The sequence below is a fragment of the Bacillus rossius genome, chromosome 11, assembly GCF_032445375.1.
Source record: "Bacillus rossius redtenbacheri isolate Brsri chromosome 11, Brsri_v3, whole genome shotgun sequence".
NCBI classification, from domain to species: Eukaryota; Metazoa; Arthropoda; class Insecta; order Phasmatodea; family Bacillidae; genus Bacillus; species Bacillus rossius.
In genome coordinates, this window is record NC_086338.1 from 56,791,928 (window position 1) to 56,813,808 (window position 21,881).

At 42.0% G+C, this 21,881-nt stretch overlaps 2 protein-coding genes across 2 annotated transcripts; one reads left to right on the forward strand and one right to left on the reverse strand.

Moving 5' to 3' along the window:
* Positions 1 to 49: 49 nt before the first annotated feature.
* Positions 50 to 12,015, reverse strand: LOC134537072 (uncharacterized). The gene is made up of 8 exons (XM_063377305.1): positions 11,850 to 12,015; positions 9,640 to 9,984; positions 8,102 to 8,247; positions 6,624 to 6,827; positions 5,926 to 6,113; positions 4,417 to 4,643; positions 2,875 to 3,234; positions 50 to 892 (listed from the first exon to the last, which is right to left on the reverse strand). The coding sequence occupies exons 1-8, from the start codon at positions 11,866 to 11,868 to the stop codon at positions 783 to 785; spliced, it is 1,599 nt and encodes a 532-aa protein (XP_063233375.1). The 5' UTR covers positions 11,869 to 12,015; the 3' UTR covers positions 50 to 782.
* A 40-nt stretch (positions 12,016 to 12,055) lies between these two features.
* Positions 12,056 to 21,760, forward strand: LOC134537078 (charged multivesicular body protein 2a). Its single transcript, XM_063377313.1, has 5 exons — positions 12,056 to 12,162; positions 16,124 to 16,313; positions 17,348 to 17,527; positions 19,077 to 19,207; positions 21,120 to 21,760. Exons 2-5 carry the CDS (start codon positions 16,140 to 16,142, stop codon positions 21,358 to 21,360), a joined length of 726 nt encoding a protein of 241 aa, XP_063233383.1. The 5' UTR covers positions 12,056 to 12,162; positions 16,124 to 16,139; the 3' UTR covers positions 21,361 to 21,760.
* Positions 21,761 to 21,881: the final 121 nt, after the last annotated feature.

Genomic DNA, 21,881 nt, shown 5'->3' on the forward strand with positions numbered 1-21,881 from the left:
ACCTGAAAATGCTGCGGTACGAAACCATCCCCCCACCCCACCCAATCACTAAATGCACCACATACACTGATTTTACTCATAATTTTAAATCCACTACAATTACTTCTGTCAAATAAAACTACATACCCACATAAGTTTTCACTGTAGTTAATTTATTGTTTTGTGTATTTCAAAGACAAAAAAATTTACGAAAATGTGTTTATGAGCACGTTTGCCCATATGCCCATATCACAAAAGCCCACCAAAAAAAACCCAGAGGAATAACATAAACAACATAATGATTAATTGATATTTCTTTTCAAAATTTCCAACTGGTACATACAAATAAATTCATGAACAACCAACTTACAACACTTCTCACTTACAAAAAGTAATCATCACAGTTAATACATAGTAAAGTTTACAAACATACAGTAAACCCTGGTACAAATGCAAGCAGTTAACAACTATATACTTAGCAACTGATTTCAAATATAGACTACAGCTAATGAAGGATTTCTAATCACATTATGCATTATCAATTATAATACTGCAATGAAAAGTTGACAGATCTTTTTAATTACTCGAAGATTATAAGTATTTAAATAAGCTGGCTTTGTTACAACTATAATCATCAAAGTATCCGACATTGAAAAAAATTAAGGAATACACAAGGTATTAAATTTTTTTCTTCTCCATAACTAACATCACAAGTACCAACACAGTTCATCACAAAAATATTGCAACTTTTCTTTACATCTTACACAGTTTAGCACACCACTAGAAAGCGCTATCAGTGTTTATCAACTCATAACGTATTTATGTGTCCTTCCACAAATTGTGATAGACATGGTTAGCGTGCGCAAGTCTTTCGGATGTCGCTGACACACCAGCTTGCCTTCGATGCATTCATCTGAAACAAAGTCCAAAACAACAGAGTTAGAACAATTTACATGAATACTGGGAAGAGCATCCTTCTTTACACACAGCTTATGCCAGTTTTTAAACAGTAGAATTTGGGGCGGGGGGGGGGGGGGGGGGGGGGGGGGAAATTAAACTAGTACATATATGTTAACGTTAAACTAGTATATATTAATGAGAGAACATGCAACTCACATTTTCTACACCCATAAGCATGGCTAGAATTTTAATTGTGGAATATAAGACATTGATTCATGATCACATCTTTTATATTCACAGATTGCTTTATTTATGTTAACAATTTTCTAACAATTTATATTTCATTATTACATATTTAAAATACTACTAAATACTAATTCAATCTCTCATTAGCGCTTGTTTAGTGCTTTAATGAGTTTGCTTAAATCAATTAATTAATTAATTAATCACCCCATAAAACCCATTCTAATTTGCCCACAACAAATGAGAGTAATATTCATAATTAACTTAAATTTTATATATGTGTGTCTGTATATTTATGAATAGCACTTATATAATATAATGGCAAACTATTAAATTACTGTATGTTAACAAACTACTTTTCAACAATCAATAAAGTAAACCGTTAAATTAAATGACAGATTAAACAAACAGTGAAGCTTCTTATTTTACAATATAGTGAGACAGACTGATGTATCCTATTTTTTTGTTGTTTATGACCGTTAAATGAAACGATAGATTAAAAAAAACAGTGAAGCTCCTTATTTCACAATATAGTGAGACAGACTGATGTATCCTATTTTATTGTTGTTTATGGACAGATGGAACGGTAAGGCAAGAATATCTAGTATTTTTGGAGTGAATGTTCAGTTCGCCGAGGAAATCAAACGCCTAAGTCCTGACCAGAGGTTCCAGGGAGCTATGTTCAACAGACATTAACTTTCATGCATTGAGTACGTGTACCAAGTTGACGCTCAATATTTAGTTCTTTCAGACGTTACTGTACTACGTGGTGAACAACGGTGCGAAGACAGCAAGCAGTGCACACAACGGAGTTGAAATTCTGTTGGTGCTGTGTACAAAATCCTTCCACCGGCTAACATGCTCCATGCTGCACGACTGCGAACTACCGCAGCTGCGACTACAACTTTACTTCTACAAACTGTAATCAGTGGGGGGAAAGAAAAAAAAAAAAACATGAAGCATGTTAGCCGGTGGAAGGATTTTGTACTCTTTGGCACGTGGCGATACTGCCCGCACACGCGGCACCAACAGAATTTCAACCCCGTTGTGTGTTAACTGCTTGCTGTCTTCGCACCGTTGTTCACCGCGTAGTGCAGCAACGTCAAAGAACTGAATATTGAGCGTCAACTAGGCACACGTACTGTGGTGAGTGTAACAGAGATTTCAACCGGATCCAGTCCTAATTCTGTCCGAGGTAAGTGTGTCCAGGTGTGCCTCACGTTTCTTCACCTGCAGAGGTCTTAATAATCAAAATATTGTCTGCATCATGGTCACACTTTAAAAATCCCCTTTCCGAACTTCCACAGCTGCGACTACAACTTTACTTCTACAGACTGTAATCAGTGAAAAAAACATCCAGCATGGCGAGTGTAACAGAGACTTGAACCAGATCCAGTCCTAATTCTGTCCTAGGTGCCTCACAGGGGCTTAGGAACCGAAAGAGGGGGGGGTGGACAGGGGGGGACGTGTCCCCCTGAACTTTTTGGGTGGAGGGGACTGTCCCCCCCCATCTTTCTAGACCGTAATATTATTCTGCCCAACTTTATTTGTAATTTCTTCACTCATCAAATTTTATCTTAAGGAAACAATAATAATTTTAACATCGATGTATCCAATGGTTAGATACAAAAACTGCTTAAAAAGCGCTATTTTGCGCTTTTAAAATCAAAATTTTGCGGTGGAGGACCCCCGGTAAGAGGGGAATGGGTTTACATGACATGATGAACACAGCCATGTCCGGGTGTGCCTCACCTCTCTTCACCGGCAGGGGCTCCCCGAGCAGGAAGACGGTCTGCTTCCAGTGGGTGGGCGGGGCGTGTGGGCCCGTGGAGAAGGTCACGGGGCTCGGCAGGTCGAAGAACACGTCGAAGTAGCCGGCCAGCGCGGTGAGGGCGCAGTCGCGAAGCGGCCGCAGGCTGAACTCCGCCGAGAAGTCGGCGCTGTTCGCCCCGCAGGTGTGCAGGTCCAGCTCCAGCAGGCGGCCGGGCGCGGTGGCCACCCTGTCTGGCCCCACGGTCTCGACGGCCGGCTCTCGCGCCACCTCGGGCCGGAGGCAGGCCATGGAGTAGCCGTACACGTCCGTCCAGAACCCCAGCGCCCGCTCGTGGTGGTCTGTGGGGCGAGCGACAACCGCCCGTCACACGTCTGCGAGGACGCTTCACGAAACCATCAACCACAGCAGAGTATCGTTGAACCAGACAGCCAAACACAATAACGGACATATCCTAAGAACAAATTACACTACGAAATTGGAACTAATTCTGAATGCTGTATATTTTAAACATAACATACCAGCACTTAGTGCTATGCATTGTGACAAAAGTTAGTACTACCAACTTTTAAGCACACAAATCAGCAATCACACTTACTTATACATTAAATAAAAGACACTTTATGAACACATTATTCAAGTATAGCTTTAAATTACAGACAAATTTTTGTAAAAGATGCCTATGGTATAACCTGGTATGTATAAATGATGGGTGATACCTGGATAGATGAAATAAATTGTATTTTTTTTGTGTGTATCTAAGTGAACATAGTATTTATTTCTATTTACTTGTAGTTAGACAGTGTCAAAGCCAATAGTTTTTTATGATTTGCTTTAAAAACATGTACTTAAAAAAAGTGAAGTCGAAATTAAAAATATTTTTAAACTATTACAAATAAACACAGCAATCAATAATGTTTGCAGGCTTTCACGTGCTTCTGGGGTTGCAGCAGAGTCCTCGGCGGAATAATTCGCCGACGTTTCTGGTCGACATTGCAGTCGCCATCGTCAGTATGTATCGGTAGGTGACTGCTCCCTGATGACGGCGACCGCAATGTCGACTGAAACGTCGGCGAATTATTTGCCAAGGACGTGGCGGGTCGTTACCACAACGCCGAACGTACAATAACACCGAATGTCAAAATTGACCACAACGCAGACAGCTAGAAAACTGATGTCTACCACAACGCTGAAAAATAATTTTGCGGGGAAGGGGGGCCACAGGAGCAAAATGAAAAACAACTGAATGAATTTTGTGTGCTAACCTTACCTAAGGTAACCTTTGTGGCAGTCCTGCAATGACATTTTTCGGCTTTGTGGTAATTCGGAGTTGTGGTACACAGCAGTTTTCTAGCTGTCGGCGTTGTAGCCAATTTGACATTCGAAGTTATGGTATTCGGCGTTATTGTACGTTCGGCGTTGTGGTGCGTCCCCGGACGTGGCTGCAACCCAGAAGCCAGGCTACTTCGGACACAGCGGTTGCTCTCAGAGAGTTGAGAGTCGTGAACGTGCGCGGCACGGACCTGGGTCGGCCACGCCCACCAGGCTGAGGCTGCAGCGGTTGGGCAGCAGCCGGCCGCCGGGCACCAGGAGGTGGTCCCGGGCGTACAGCACCGAGTCCAGCATGCCCTCGTACAGCAGGAAGTAGCCCATCCACTCCGACACTATCACGTCCACCTTGTCGACGGGCAGGGCGGTGTCCTCCAGCCGGCCCTTCAGCACCGTCACCTTGTCCGAGAGCCCGTTCTGCCTGCGGCACAGCGCTCCCTCCTTGCGGACATTCCTTCCGACACGTCCGCGCAGACGAGTCTCCACCAGCCATCACCTAACTGTCGTCGACACCAGAGGCGCAGCCAGGGGGGGGGGGGGGGGTTAGGGGTTCCAAACCCCCCCCCCCCCCTCCTTAGCACCAAATCTTTAATTAACCCCCCCCTCCTTAGCACCAAATCTTTAATTAATTTCTTATTCATCACTCAAACAAATTTCATATTAAAATTAATAAAAATTTTACCATTACAATATTTAAATTGAAGAACCAAAAACTGCTAAAATATCACTATTTTTACACCTTAAAATCCAAATTTTCCCGGGGGAGGACACCCGGACCCCACGCTTTAATAAGGGGTAGCCATGCTTCTTAACACCGCCCATACACAAATCCTGGCTACGCCACTGGTCGACACCTCAAAGAAAATTAATCTCGCAGACGCAATTTACTGGTTGGGCAAATCACGGAGTGACGTGAAAGAATCTACAACTAAGAAAAGCTGGGGGGAAAAAAAACACCACCCCGAAAAATGATACCACGGGACCAACTGAAAAACCCAGGATGATTTTCTTATTCTGTATGTGTCATCTTGAGATTTTGCTTAGTATCTGAGGTTGTATCGGTCCACATTTGAGTCCATTAGTCAAGACTCTACTCCATCTGCAGAATAAAAGCCACTGATATCCTTGTACTACATCAAATACGATGAAACAACTTTTTGAGCTTTCGTTCAGTACTAAAAATGGTAATACTATATGAATACTCTGCAGCAAATATGAGGAAGACTATTATATCAAAAAGTATTTAGTACAATTATTAATTCTTGATACTGTTTTGATTTGGCAAAACATTTCATTATACAGATTTGACATTTCTTCGCTTTGTTCGAGTATCTGTGTGAAAAATTGCTTACATCTGATGAAACTTGACAAATGGTAACAGCATTCAAAACATACAACAATGGAACATTTTGCAAACACACGTATAACTTGTGAATTTATGTTTACTATTCCCAGTAGTAATACGTATCAGTCAAAATGACACTGTTTCAGTGAAGTAAGTATCATTCAACAAGTAAGTTTCATATTTGTTGCAAATTGTGGCATTTTTTATGAATAAACAGCATTAGGTAATAAAAATAAAAAAAATAACAACACCAACATCTCTAGTTTGAAACAATAAATCTGCCCAAAATCAAACCATAAAACCTTGTCTCTGTCCATGGTTGTCGGAGATATGGTAATCCCTGGCACGACCGCAGTACCTGATGATGTCCATGGCGTGGTACACGATGTCCGACTGGTCGATGGCCACAACCTGCTTCGCGCCGGCCGACGCTGCGAACATGGACAGTATCCCCGTGCCGCAGCCCAGATCCAGGACGGTCTTGCCTTCCAGGAGAGCGCTGTTCCCCACCAGCGCGTCTCTGTAGCTGAGCGTCCTCACTCGGTCCTGCAGGCACACCGTCCCACAATGCAAATGGAACCTGCTCGTTCTTTCGTGGTTTATTTGTATTTCCAGGACAACAAACCGCAATGTGAAAATAAAATGAAAGTTACAGGTTACTCGCTACGAGACTCAAGTTTACATGAGCTGGATCAAATGCTTTGGGCGCTGGTTCAAATAAGGATTGTTGTTTTTAGACATGGTAACGTCTTATGAATCGATGAACGCCGGCTGCACACACGAAAAAGCATGACTCACTGTCACGTCCCGCCTGAGCTGAGCGTGCAAGAACCGGCCAACCACAGTGCGAGGAAAATCTTCTATAATATCAAACAAGTTCAGGCGGGCTTATTAAAAACAGCCATTTAAAAAATTTTGGTATGACGTTATCACGTAAAACTATCGCCAGTAAACCGACTTTACAGACAACCCCCCACTTTTTATGTACCGTTCCCCTGGATAATCCCGTGGGACGTTGCTCCGGTGATGAGCACAGCTGAACTGCTACAGCCTTACCGACAACATCTCGTGGTGGATGCTGAAGTGGGCGTACGTGCTGAAGTAGCCCTCGTCTTCGCTCGCCCGCAGCGACGCGACGGTCCTGTCCCGGGGGCCGGCCCCTTCCGCCGCGTCCCCGCTGGCGATCAGCGCCCGCATCGCGGTGCGCATCTGCTGCATGTCCTGGCACGCCGCCTCCAGGAGAGCGTCCTTCTCGCGCACCTGCCCGGCACAGCACAGCACGGCACTCGCAACTAACCCACTGGAAACATGCATGTGGTGTTCGGGATGGGAAAAGCTGCACATTCAACCGGCTACAGAAAAAATAAATAAATCCAAAAATGTTTCACGGTTAGATTAAAAATTAATTTGAGACAAACTGGATTAACTTGATTTAATTATTTTGGTTTAAACTTTAAAGTCTCATCGTCGAGGTGGTTATGGACAAATTGATCAGAGCAATCAGGAAACATAACGGCTATGAGGTATTGCATGGAGCCATTCCAGCATTTCCCTGGAGAGATTTCAAGTTGTCATGGAAAAAAAAGGAATCCGGAAAGTGTACGGAGCGAGACTTGTTCCACGTCAATATTATGATGAAAGCATATTCAGCACAGTAAAGCACTAAGTAAATAATTTTCCTTGCATTTTTTTAATAGTAAATTCTAGATATATGCATTAAGACCTAAGACCTCTGCGCATAATGAAGTAGACAAGTCAAGACTCGGGACTGAAAAAGTAAAGTCATTTGTTGCTAAAAATTTGTTGTTCTTTTGCATTATCACAGTTGGAGAGAGTGGACTGAAATTGGTTCAAATGAAAAATGTTAAGGTGGTCCAATGCACACACATACAGCAAGAAAAGGAAAAGCATTTCGAACATCCTGCATTACTCACAATAATTCATGCCAACTGCCTTACAAGGGGAACCCCCCCTCCAATCATGTTTTTTTTTAAATACTAGGTTCAATTTTATTTAAAATTAATTATTTAATTATTATGGCTCGACAAACAGAACTTAATTTTCCGCTGGCAGAATTCAATATTCATGTCCTAGTATAACTCCTGGCCGATACACACAGGAATTCAGTTCATCAACAGCCTATGTACAAGACTTTAAAAACATTAAAAATAAGTTATAAAAAAATATAATTAATACAGTGTCATGCCAATGACAGATAATACTACAAAATATGTATGTCGCTACAGATAAAAATGTATAAATCAACACCATGGAAATTTTTACTAACACACATAAAATAGGATTTTACAGACCACAAGAACTAAGACTTCACACTTTTGAAAGAAAAATTAATAGTTTGAAAGTAAAGATCGAAAAACTACAAGAAAACCACTTATTCCCAAGGTTTTGCTCATTGTGCACGTGTAAAATTGGTCACGAAGTTGGCATCAGCATGGAGGATGCAGCTACGGGCAGGAAAAGCAGGAATGCACTGGGGCAATGCCGTCCCGGAGCGGAGCGCACGGAGCGAGTACCTGTGCGGTCAGACTCTGGATGGTGCGCTGGAGCTCGGAGAAGTGCTGCTCTGTCAGCGTCACCCGGCCGTTCTCCGCGTTGGCCACGTAGAAACCGTTATTGGCCGGCAGCAGCTCTGGAGACGGCTCTTCCAGGTCGTCGATGTCTTGAACAGTAACGGTCGCACGAAATTGCGTTGAAACACGACGAAAGGGCTACTAAAGATCCAACCTTCACTTATGTGGCACTAACAAAACAAACACTAATATGGAATAAAAATTGTAGGGAATAATCTGATTACTTTACGATTAATAAAAGATCTGGTTGCAAATAGCACATCCGTTCAGGTTATGCAGAGAGAAATTTGACCCATAATCAAATGTCTCCCACGCCACACCCCAAACTGTCGTCTCCTTCACAATACCATTTAATTTCAGTCCAATGTTCAGAAAGATGTTTGAAAAGGACAAACCCTGTGTTAAAATGATAAACACGATCGGTACCAGAGGCGTACCAAAGTAAAAATTCTGAATGCCTATCAGCTGCAACACTTCAATACAGGTTTTAAGGCATTATTAACTTACAATGCATTGATTTCGTTTTACATCTCAAAGCCATCAATGTCTTTAGAGACAAGCGCATTGCGGCTTACAGTTATCAGGAAGCTGGCAAAGAAAACGACCTAACGTAACTTGCCTCTAGTGCTTTACACATAGAAATAAGGAAGCAGTGGCAGTCTCATTGAAGGTACGAGACCCCTCTCAATCACGCAAATAACCCGCCCTAGAACTAAAATAACAGGGTGGCTAGAAAACCTGTGACAAAAAATTCTGACCATTCCAGGTTTGGGAAAAAATTTCCCCGACCATTCATGTTAGTGACCAATAACCACCAAAAATTCACATTCAAATCACGACTCGTAAGCATTCTACACTTCACTAAACTGCAACAGGCACCGACCAATTATTTTATCGCACTACTCTCAATAGCACTGAAGTCAAACACATTTTCAAGCAAAAAAAAAAATGGGAGAAAATTTTTTTTTTAACAAAAAAGATACATGTTCGTGAGGAGGAAAAGAAAGGATGTGTATGTGGAATCAGTAAAATTCAAAATAAGTCTCTTGCTATATCTTTAATTTTTCAGTAAACTCATCATTAAAAATATTCCCTGACTACCTAAGAAATTCCCCTGACTTATCCCAGACTTTACCCTGTTTTGTGTATGTTGGAATCAGTACAAATCAAATTAAATCCCTACAATAACTTTAATTTTTCAGTAATTTCATCATTAAAAAAAATGCCTGATTGCAAATTTATTAAATTAATTTGTAATTTTTCCCGAGTTATAGCTAAATAATTAAGAATTTCCACGACGGTGGACATGACTGCTTATAGGATGATGGTAGTAGAGGATTTTAAGCCTCTTTAAGAATTTTTAACATGATTTTTTTTTAAATTAATATTTTTTACATATAATTAAAATATATTGACTCGATCAAGTATCGAACCAAGGACAGGAATGTTGCCGCCGCGGCCACGTCCAGTCTGGTGCTCACCGAACATGAGCCAGGGGTCGTCCTCGTACGCCGGCTGCAGGAACTCCTCCGCGTCCCAGAAGGCCTCCTTGGCGTCCATGAGGGCCGCCGGCTCGGGGCGGCGCGCGCGCACGTAGTTCACCAGCTTGATGAAGGAGTAGCAGTCCATGCCGAGGCGGTCCCGCAGCCTCAGCAGGTCCAGCTGGTGGTCGCGCTTGCAGTGCCCCACGGCCGCGCCCACCGTCTCGAAGCCGCCCGGGCAGAACAGGCACGTGACCGAGGGCCGGTCGCCCGCGTCCACCTCGCTCCAGTCGTCCGAGTCCTCCTCCTCCTCTTCCTCCTCCTCGCGGCCCAGCTCCGGGACGTCTGGGCACACACCTCCGGGCACTCCAGCGAACCGCTCGATACTGCGACGGCTCCAACAAGCATCTATCTGCCGAGCGAAGCGAGGTCTCCCAAACAAATGAAGCGTTCGGCGACTTTTTCCGACGATCGACTGTTGAACAGCTGATTTGGATTTTCACGAAATTTAGCAGGCCAATGGAATTTTTTTAATTCGTGTATGAGCATAGTCAGTCAAAAGGGTTACTGACACATTTAATAAATACACTAATAACTTCCAAAGTTTTTGGCTTTGAATCCTAAGAGGGTATTGTCCATGGAGATAATGATACTAAGCCTTGAAGCAAACTCTTTTTTAATAATAATAATAAAAAAAAAAAAGCCAATGAATTAAATATATTGTTTGGAATCCAAAAAGGATAGTGACCATATACATCACAATAATAGGTAAGTAGGTACTTCTAACTTTGGTCATTACCTAACATAATTTTGTTAGATCTCTGTTGGACGCACTACTAGTTTTACCAAATTTATAAGAATATTTAGCTGTCAAAATACATTTGCTGAAGCACCTGTCAGAAATGTCATAATTTATTCTGAACAGAGAGTAGGCGGGTTTTCATGCTTTACGTCTCCTCATGAGATCTTTTGATAGGGTTTAACATTGAATGAGTGTGCAGAGGGGCTTAAGACAACAGGACCTCCGAGGTTATATTGGGCTGCGAACCACTTGGGTACCGGTATGTGCTATCAAACTTGAGGCATGTCTAAGATGTTGGTACTGAACCCATAACATTTGCCACATGAGCCAGACACCTTAGAGATCACAGCCACCAAGGGCATTTGAAAATGTCAGGTGACCTCCCAACCCCCTTCCTGTAAAAATAAAGAAGCTCTCAGCATGCAAAAATTGATTGCGACCTAATTTTGGGATCTAAGATGCTTTGCAACTAATTGTTTCATGCCAAGAGATCAGAAAATAAACTCCGGGGCAACATAACCCTCTCCCCACACAATGGAGTAACAAGAGCTTTGCTCCAAATTTTCAGCTGCGAAAGTTTTCAGCCCCACAACCAAGACCTAAACATTTTCATCCACTTACAGAGTTGAAATACACAGTTATTAAGAAGAAGGCACTTTCAACTACTGAATAGTTCAAAATCTTGGCAGCTGGAACAATAAATTTAAGGAATAGAAAACATGGTACCATGAAACACGTGTCTGACTTTGTATTGAGTATGAATTAAAAAAAACAAGATGAATGACTAATAAGTGTTTGAAGTATCGTCTGCATTGAGGTCAGTAGAGAAGGGGCAAGGGGGTGTAAAAGTGAGAAGTGATGGAATACCGTGAGAGGGGGGGGGGGAGGCCCGAGAAAGCCCGGTAGGTACTCGTGGCAACGCCCCACTTGCAAACAATCCGGGTTTGGCCCGTTAGAAATAAGAGCCCGAATCCCCTCGGTGGGCGTGCGTGATACGAAAATCCAAAACGACCCACGCATATTATGTAGGAATACTATTTTCTTAATTTTTTTGACTAAACTAAACTAATTTTGACACATTTAGTTTTAGTAGATCTCTTTTCACTTTCATTCATACTATTTCTGAAAATTTATTTTTAAGCCTGAAATATCTAATAGTAATGTAGGAGTTGTTTCATTAATTCCTTTCTTGAATATGCTGTTCGGATCCGTTATGTTTACGTTATTGTCAACATGTTTTACGTTTACAGCAGTTGTGACATGATCGTAAAGCTAATGTGGATTAATAAAATCGACAGTGTATCACTTAAGACACTCTGCAGAAATAATTTATAATATTTTTTCCCATTTAGAAATGCTGTTAATTTGAATAATAGAGTACGGAAGAACAAATCACACGTGCACTTACCATTAGCGGCAGCCATCATTTATCTTTTGTTTTACTGCAGTGTTACAAACTACATAATTCAAACTAAAACATAACAACATTTATTAGAATAAATGTTTTTCTTTATTACTAAAATTAATTTATGTAATACTAAATGTTTTGAGTTTAAAGTAGCAAAAAAAATGTTAATTGTTACAATAATGTCAAATATTTTTACAAACTTGCAATGACATGACGTCATTCTTCAAATGTGTGGGTACGAGTTCGTGACAGAATTGTAATTATTATGGTGAGATAGGTTTGGTATTTTATTATTTGGAAGAACGTTTGTAAGGTACGTGAATCCGCTGTTAGAAAATTCTACAAATGTAATGTTTGATTAGGTTTGTGTGTGTGATTTTGTATGCTGACGGAAATACTGCTTTGAAAAAATATATAATTTTTGTATTAAATTAAATATATACACCAGTTAAATTGGGCTTTCGCCCCTTTCTTTTAGTTTTCTCTTTAGGTCCTTCGCACCTCTCACCTCCAAAACCTTTCCCGCAAGTCTATTCCACTCCCACTCTGTCTACACTTGGAATGAGTACCTCACACTCTTTCGATCACAATTCATTGTTATGTCACAAGATTATCACATTATATGGTTAACGTTTACCATTAAAACTGTTGGGTTTCAGAGGTTTTTAATGGCACTAAGGTTTAGTATGCCTCTCAATTTAATAACAAAATTGATGATATAGTTGGAAGACCTGGTGGAAGCGGTGGACGGGGGGAAGCAGATAGATGCAATCTTTATAGATTTTGAAAAGGCGTTTGATAAGGTCCCCCATAGGAGGTTAATGGAAAAGGTTGAGTTGCTGGTGAGGGATGGAAGGGTGGTAAACTGGGTGGGTGATTTCCTGAGGAATAGAAGACAAAGAGTGAGAGTGGGTGAGGAAAGCTCCGAGGAGGGGGAAGTGACGTCGGGGGTGCCACAGGGGAGTGTGCTGGGGCCTCTGTTGTTCACAATTATGATAAACGATCTGGGGGAGGGCATGAAAGCCAGATGGAGGCTATTTGCAGATGACTGTGTAGTGTATGAGGTTGTGGGGGAAGGGGGATGTTTAGCAGAGGACTTGATAAGGTTGGAGCAATGGACGGAGAAAAATGGAATGTCCTTGAATGTTGGTAAGACAAAAGTTGTCAGATTTACAAAGAGGAGGAAAGTCACACGAAATGTATATTACTGGAAGGGGCAGGAGATAAGAGAGGCAGCAGGATATAAGTACCTGGGGGTGACACTGAAAAATGACCTAGGATGGGCGGAGCACATAGAGGGGGTGGTCAGGAGGGGAAGGCAGGCGCTGGGGTTGCTTGGTAGGACCCTGCAGGGAGCTGGGAGGAGGACAAAGGAGAAGGCATACTCCACATTGGTCAGGCCAATGTTGGAGTATGCGGCGGCGGTCTGGGACCCCTACCTGGTGACTGAGGTGAAGGAGCTGGAAGGGGTACAGCGCAGAGCGGCTAGGTGGGTGATGGGAATGTGGAGAAGGAGGGAGGGGCAGGATGGGAAACTGCATAGCCCAACGGAAATGATTAAGGAGTTGGGGTGGGAAACGTTACAGAGGAGAAGAAGAGTGGAAAGGTTGGTCAGGATGTTCAAGGTGCTGAAGGGGGAAGGGGGATGGGGGCAATTGGGAAGCAAAGTACATAGAGGGGAGTACAGAGGACGAAGAGACCACAGATGTAAGCTCCAGAGGGTGTGGAGGCGGACAGAGAGAGGGCGGAACACCTTCCTGGTGAGGACGGGGAGGGAGTGGAATGGGCTGGGGGAGGAAATGGTGGAGGTCAGGGATGGGAGGGAGCTGAGGAGAAAGCTGATGGAGGGGGGGGGGAGAGGGGAGTGAGTGGGAGTTCTTGCCACCGGGTGAAAGCCCAATTGCAGGTTAAGTAATAATAATAACATGGCATCGCTTAATGTCATCACACCTTCATTGTTACGGGACATACGCAAGAATTTGGAGTAAATAAAGTACTAGTATTGAGTGGACACTCAATGCTAGCGAATCTTTGAGTTTTTACAATATCGCAAACTTGACAAATGCGGAAGCGGTTTTGTCAGTGGTTCAATTTGAGGATACGCTTGCAGTTGGGCTTTCGCCCTAGTGGCAAGGACATCTTCTGCCTACTTTACTCTCCCATTTCCTGAAGAAGTTTTTTCCGGAAGTCCTTCCCACTCCTCATGGCCAGTATCTCCCCCTCCGCTCCCACCCCGCCTTCACTAGGACTCCCTTTGGGTCATCCACACATGATCTCTCCTCCTGAACACACCTCTGCAGTCTGTCTGCCAGCTTCCCCCACCCCCTATTCCCTTGGACCACTCCAAACAGCCCTAACAGTCCTACCTTCCTCCTCCTCTGCAGTGAGTCAGCCCCTCGCTCCTCGATCATCACCGCACACCCATCCCCATCCCGCTGCCCTGTGCTGTACCCAGTGGCGGATCCAGAGGTTCACCTCGGAGGGGGCACTCTAGGATTTCAGAATAGCCAGAGAAAAAAATGTCTTGAAATTACTAAATTTGTATTTAATCTACTCACACCACACATAACATCCAACCGCCAGAGTTTATGATTCTACAAGAAAATCATTAATTATATTAAAATATTTTATTGGTTTCAGAAACAATCATTTTTGTCGGCAATATTAATGTAGCAGACAACTGGTTTTTCGGGGGGGGGGGGGGGGACACTTGCCCCTGGTGCCCCCCCTTGGATTCGCCACTGGCTGTACTTTTCATAGTTTCCCAACCCTCTATTTCTACCATCATGTACAGGTACCAAATAGAGGGCGTATACTCTTTATCATTGGCCTCACCTTTGTGGATTACGTCATTTCTTTTACTTTCCTACATGTTCCCTTGAAAGTCCTGTCAGACCCAGTACCGTCCTCGCCTTCCGAACTCTGTGTATGTGTCTATATATCTCTCGAACTATATATATTTATATATATCTTTAAATCTATAGCAATGAAAATATTAAAAATCTATGATTTTCTCACACGTGCATGCACAAGTGCACACGTGCTCGTATTCAAATGAAACGTGTCAAAATTTCGAAGCAATCTATGAAAAACTTTTGGAGATTACGATTTTGAACGAACACAAACATTTTCATTTTTATTTTTTATAGATTTAGAATAAATAACTAAACCAGGAAGAAATGGTTGGTTCACAGGTGTGTCTTGCGCATTCTTTCCTAAGAAACAGTGTGGTAAACAGTTGCAATTAAAAGTACACAAAATTTCAGTCTGGATTTACAAATTAGCTTTTGCAGGATAATCATCATTAGTATCACCTAAAAAAAATTTTTTTTTTTTAAAATATTGTTTGAAAAGTCCTAAACTCAACTATGACAATGGTACAACTGTTATACCTAATTCTTCAGCATGTGCACAGATTGTTGTGTTTAGCCAATTAGGACAAGGGTACAGCTGTTTAAATGATCATACGTCATTGTGGATTTCTTGCATGACTTTTTTACTGCTATTAGCTAACACTGGAAGTAAATACCTGGTGACTATATTTGGGTTGAAACATAACTTGTGAGAGAATTGTCGTAATATATTTACAGAAATATTCCTTATATGGTAGTAATGAGAAGAAAATTAAAGTAACCAATGCAACATGTTTTTGGTGATTTACAATTGATAAGATTGTTTAGATACGCTTAGTTTAGTTTATTTACGTTGCCGTTAGATCATTTTGTTTTTGGCTGGCCATCCGACAGGTGACTTGATGTGTGTTTCACAATGACGTCATACAAGGGGGTTTCCCCCCCCCCCCCCCCCCCTTTTTCTTTGATGACCCAGCGCTCTTAGCCGATAGGCCCTACCGCCCTGGGGCCCCCATGGGCATGGATGCGGATACGCCGCATACGCAACCGGGAAGGGCGTTAGAGCTTTGGCTATACACAGAGACTGAGGTTACCCATCTCAGCTTGTGTACCACCTCGGCCCCCTACCCCACTCAGCTCACCAGAAAGTTGGATGCTCCCTTAGCCCTCTGGAGTTGTCATCACTTCTGGCGCCTACCCCAGTCTCCCGCCTCACGCTGGGACTCCTCAATCCCCCAGCGAACCTGCGGTCCGGTGGAGGCCTGCCCAACCTCTTCCAGCTGTCCAGGCTGGTAACCGGAGCTGTCCTCGTCGCTCACAACGTCAGCACTTCAAAGGGCTAGGGAGCCCTGGTACCTGCCCCTAAAGCACTCGGGGCACCACTACCAAGTACGAGTCCTACCCAGCATCTGTGTGTCACAGGAGGTGATCTGCGAAAATGCCGCTGGAATGGCTGTTCGGGAAGAAGATAACCCCGGAGGAGATGCTGAGGAAAAACCAGCGAGCGCTCAACAAGGCCATGCGGGACCTCGACAGAGAGAAGAGCCACATGGAACAACAAGAGAAGAAGGTCATAGCAGACATAAAGAAACTCGCTAAAGAAGGGCAGATGGTAAGAATGCCGCGGATCTTTCAATTTTAATGCCTGCTGTACCTCGGTAACTTTTTTTAAAAATATGTTAGGTTTTTTTCACTTGCACATTGGCTGAGTGGTCGTAGTCCTTGAGTCCCAGGTTTGATTCCCTGGACTTAAACCTCCCTCCCAGTTGAGTCCTGGCATCGTGCAGTCTCTTCACCTCCACGCGGCAGAAGGCAGTGATGAGCCATCGCAGAATCATGAATGCTGTTGTATTATTATTATTATTATTTTTTAACAAGTAGAACCTAACTATTAATTTTTTTTTACACTTATGCTAGTTCTTTTGTGCATGATTTCCAAGTACCTGTTAAATTAATATTTTAAATCATAATCACACTAGATTGAACAATAGTTTACTAAATAAAACCATGTCAAAAGTGGATGTAGTCGTAGATTTTGTCACCTGTCCGGTTCACAGAAAACTGGTCCACGCGAGATTACGCCCAGCTGAGGCATTACATTGTAGGTATCTTGCTCAAACCAATGACTTGAAACTTATAGAACTAGGGTTCTCGCTGATATCTGAAAATCTCAGGGAATTGAAAAGGTGTCTTATAATACCTGGAAAACACAGGAAATCACAATATCTTGGTTACAAAACAGTATGAGTAATTTTTCATAGCATGTAGTTATCGTTATATCAAAAAACCAGTACGTATTTTATTTATAAACTTTCTTACCTTAATAATCTTTATCTGAATTTTACTAACATTTAATAAATGTAAGCCATGCAAACAACTGTGTATTAATCTGAAGCACGGTCAGTGTTTCAAAATTTGATCAATGGCAGTTTTGGTTATATAGTGTTGATAGAAATGATAACTGTGGAAGCTATGTATTATGTAGAACATTTTACAGTCACTTCTACATGTAATGATTTATGTTGTAATGAACGTTATCTTGCCAGACAGACTTATGGAAAAAATATTTAGGTGTGACAGGGAAATTGACTGAAGTAAGACAGCAGTAGCCCTGATACAACTGTGAAGCACTCTGCGTTTTTGTAGGATGCTGTGAAGATCATGGCGAAAGATCTGGTGCGTACGCGACGATACGTGAAGAAGTTCATGCTGATGAAAGCCAACATACAGGCTGTTTCGCTGAAGATCCAGACGTTGCGGTCCCAGAACGCCATGGCGGAGGCGATGAAAGGAGTCACCAAAGCAATGCAGAGTATGAACAGGCAAGTACACATACAGTAACATTCCCGCTAACCTGGACACGAAACCTGGAAATACTCGAACAATGTTGTCTCCTAATGTGGCATCGCTTGGAGATTGTTTTAGAGGGCCTATGTTGAGGATGGTTTTCCTGTAGTATTTTTTTAGACAAATGACTATCTCTGTTAACTGTGAAACGTTCTGTTAAGCTGGAATGCCTTGGTCTTGTTTCACTTAAATTTTTTAGTACTTTCTCAACTGTGATTGAGGATTTGATTTTTCCTTGAAATGGTTTTACTTAATTGAAAGAAATTACATTCTTCGTACGCTGCTGCTTGGGTGGGGGTGGGGGGGCACTATTCTAAATTTCGGACTGGAAATTTGGAAGTCTTGGTAAGAAAAAAAATAACGATTGCCTGGAAAGAACTCTTGCATCGTACAAATTTTGGATTGTTTTCCAATTAAATACTTTCTAAAAAGATGTTCATAAGAAAATTACTTGGCAGAGAAAGGGGAAAGGAGATGTTTAAATTTTGACAGTTAAAAATTGGTGGACTCCACTCATGGACGAACCTATGAAGATGGGTTTCTGCCCCGCCATACTTGTCGTTCCCCAAAACGCCAAAACATTATGAAAAATGTAGAATTTTGAAAATGGATTATGCCATCATTTGAAAATGACTTTGTGGAGGTGCAACACGCTGATACATAAATTCTAGAAGTGGAAAATCTTGGTTGAGTTCGTTAATGGGCAATATCCAAAAATGGGTAGAAATGGGGAAGGTTTTTTGAAAAACAGATAAATCGCTGTAACTCCCATGAAATGGAAAATATAGCACATCCGTTTGAAAGTATTTTAACCCTTTAGAGTAATACAAAAATCTTTTGTCTAAATAATTTTTTTTTTGCGACCAACCATAACTACAAGGTGTTGAAAAAAAAGGGTTGGAGGACAAAAAAATTTTCAACTCCCTTAGTTGGAAACTTTTGTCTAAAGTAAATTTTGTACTACATATAATTACTTCAAGGGATGGAAATAACAAGGCAAAGACAAAATGTCTTTACTTTTTTAAAATATATATACTCACACACAAACACAAACAAAATTTATTGTAAAACAGGGGTATGAAATAATAAAAAAATTAAAACTATCTTAGATAAAATTCATCAGAATTTATCAATAAAAATCTTAATATTACCTTAAACCTTTGTCCAAAAAAATGTAATACATGCAAGGGATGTAAATAGTGTTTGGAGGTCAAAAATAATTACATAACTACCTTAGTAGGTATAATAGGAAATTCGTTAAGACATTCGATGCTGGATGCATTAAATTAAAAAAAAAAAAAACATGCAAAATATTTTCCCTGCATGGAATGTTAGAAAATGTTAAATTTATCAGTTTTGAATTTTGGCTCACATATAGGATATTATTTAGATTACGTGAAATTCTTAAAATGTTCCAGGAGTATGCAGAAGTTTCCAAAATTTTTCAAGAAGAATTAGGTACTTTGTAATCTACCTACGCCTGTAAGCTTTGCCGAAAGTGATTTTTATTTTCGTTTGTTTCAGGCAGCTGAACATGCCACAAATCCAGAGAATCCTTCAGGAGTTTGAGAAGCAGTCTGAGATCATGGACATGAAGGAGGAGATGATGAACGACGTGATAGACGACGCCATGGAGGACGAAGGAGATGAAGAGGAAAGGTAAAACACACACAAACACGATAGCATTATCTTTTGTTTCTTCTGTAAACATTTACATATAAAGTATTGAAAAGAAGCACACACTTTCATAAAACAGAACGCATTGTCCCAAGATTTGTTATCCGATAGCTGTGGTGTCGCACATTTGAAGTGTGGCAAAAAACCGTGGTTTATGCAGTATCTCTGCAAGAGAAGGAAATTTGTGTTTACCACCATTCGTTCATGCGATATGTGGGACAAGTTATTTTCTCTATGAAACATTAGTGTGGTTGTCAAAGCCACGTGGAAATCTGCCACAGTGCATATTTGTAAAATACGTATAACAGATTCTCTGTTTGACAAAGTTTTCTTATATATTACATAAGTTTAATTTAATTTTGCTCTTGTCCTTGCCTTAATTCCTAGTCTCATTATCGCTTTAACAACAAGGTCAGTGTGTTTTAATTATTTTCAATGGAATATCGCATGAATTGGCAACATAGTAGTCAAAAAGATCTTGTTCTGCAACATATATAGTAACATATTAAAAATTGGTACAGGAGGTTTTAAACTAAAAGAATAGAGTCGTTGATATGCAATTGCTAGTCAGGTGAGTCTAAGTTGGCCCTCATGTAGTGTGTGTGTGTGTGTGTGTGTTCAGTAATAACAGTTGTATCAGGCGTGTAGTTTAAGGTATATGTAACATTACAAAATACTGAACCATTTCAAGATAAGTCATTACATACAACACAAATTGTTATTACTTGTGTTGTAAAGACTTTTTTTTTTTTTTTTTTTTTTTTTTTAAGTAAAAATGTCTCAAATTGAAATTTGCATAAGCAGACGTATCATAGAACACTCCATAAAGTAACTTTGGTTACAGCACTGATTGTATGGAACATTATACTCAATTTTAATATTCAATTTAGTTGAGTTAAGCCAATAATATGTGTTTTTTTACTTGTTATTTTTTGTATGTTTATCGTCATAGATCTTCTTTCAGAATTATTTATTTATTTATATATTTATTTATTTATTTATTAAAAATATCAGTAGGCAGTCACTTGCAGTTTTTGGTAAAATGTTGTGTTAGGGCAGTTGCGTTCAGACAATATCTGCACGGGAGCAGGCCGCACTGTGCCTAGCTCGTCGCGTTTCCCTCTGCTATCACGTGCAGCGGGCTGAGGCCGGCTGGCGTTCGGCCGTGCATTGCAGTGGCTTTGGCCCCACGCGTCCGGTCGAGCGGCAGCCTCCGGCGGGGGGCGAGGGCCCCCTCCCGGCCTGGCCGCACCGCCATCATTTCTCCTTCTCGAGACGCACAGACATGTTGGACCTAACCTGAAAGAAAACTGGTTACGTACCTCCGAGGAACAGGTTTCACTCGCCTTGCGCCAGAGCAACCTGGTCTTGATTCCCCGCGGCGTCAAACCAAATTTATCCAAGCGGGAAACGTGTAAATGGCAAAGGCCGTAAAAAAAACAACAACAAATATTTACAAATCTAACAGGCCAGTTTGTTATCACGTATGATCGTTTTAGCTTCAACATACAGCCATTTTTTTTCTTTATCTTGTGGTACTATGGCTTGTGATTAAAGAAACGGCAAACCGAACTATAATTCTTTAACAATGTTCGCAGGCTTTCACGGCCAATTGTCTGAAGTAGCTTGGCTTCAGGGTTGTAGCCGCGTCCTCGGCGGATAATTCGCCCACGTTTCTGGTCGACATTGCAGTCGCCAATCATCAGGGAGCAGTAGGTAACTGTCACTGTAGGCGACTGCAATGTCGACCAAAACGTCGGGGTAATCATTCGCCGAGGACGCGGCTACAACCCAGAAGCCAAGCTACGTAAGTTTCAGTGTGTTTGTGAGCGGAGCAGTAGTGTCGTGTTGGCGCTGGCGCAGTGAGTGAAGGGCGAGGGTGACTGGTTCGCAGCGACACCATCGTGGCCCAGGTGCTGGACGAGCTGGGGCTGCAGCTCAACGACCAGCTGTCGGGGCTGCCCCAGGCGGGCGGCTCGCTGGCCGCGTCCTCGCGCCAGCCGCCCCAGGCCGTGGCCGCCGGCGGGGGCCCGGGGGCGGGGGCGGGGGCGGGCGCTGGGGCGGGGGGCGCCGGCCCGGCGTCCGACGCCGACGCCGACCTGCAGGCGCGCCTCGACAACCTGCGGCGCGAGTGACCCCTTGCTCCACGCGTCTCCTCGCTTCACTTGCAGAGTTCCGCCTCTCCTCCCGTGCACGGGGGAACGTCAGTGTGCTGTCATCTCGAAAACCAGAGCGTTTTCGAAATGTCGCAACTTGTGAATTATTTTACGCTTCAGCCTTTTTTTTTTTTTTTTTTTTTTTTCCTTATCCCTTTCCCCCCTTATCTGTTAACCATGCAATTCGTAGTTTTAAAAAACCTGAAGCTGGTGTGTGTTTTGTAATGTAAAAGCAGCCTAGATCATATCGGATTTAAATTAGTTAAACCGCATATTTCAAACAGTAGGTATATAAGTTAACGTGTCTGTTATTTGAATTCCAGGTGGTTTTTTATCTATGTTGTAATTTTTATGTAAATAAAATCTTATATTAAAGTTACTCCGGTTTATTTTTTGCACCGGTGAAATATTTTTTTTTTATTACAATCTTGCAGTTTTGGTAATGGCGTTTGATTTTTTTGATATATATATATATATGCATGCATGGGCTGTTTTGACCA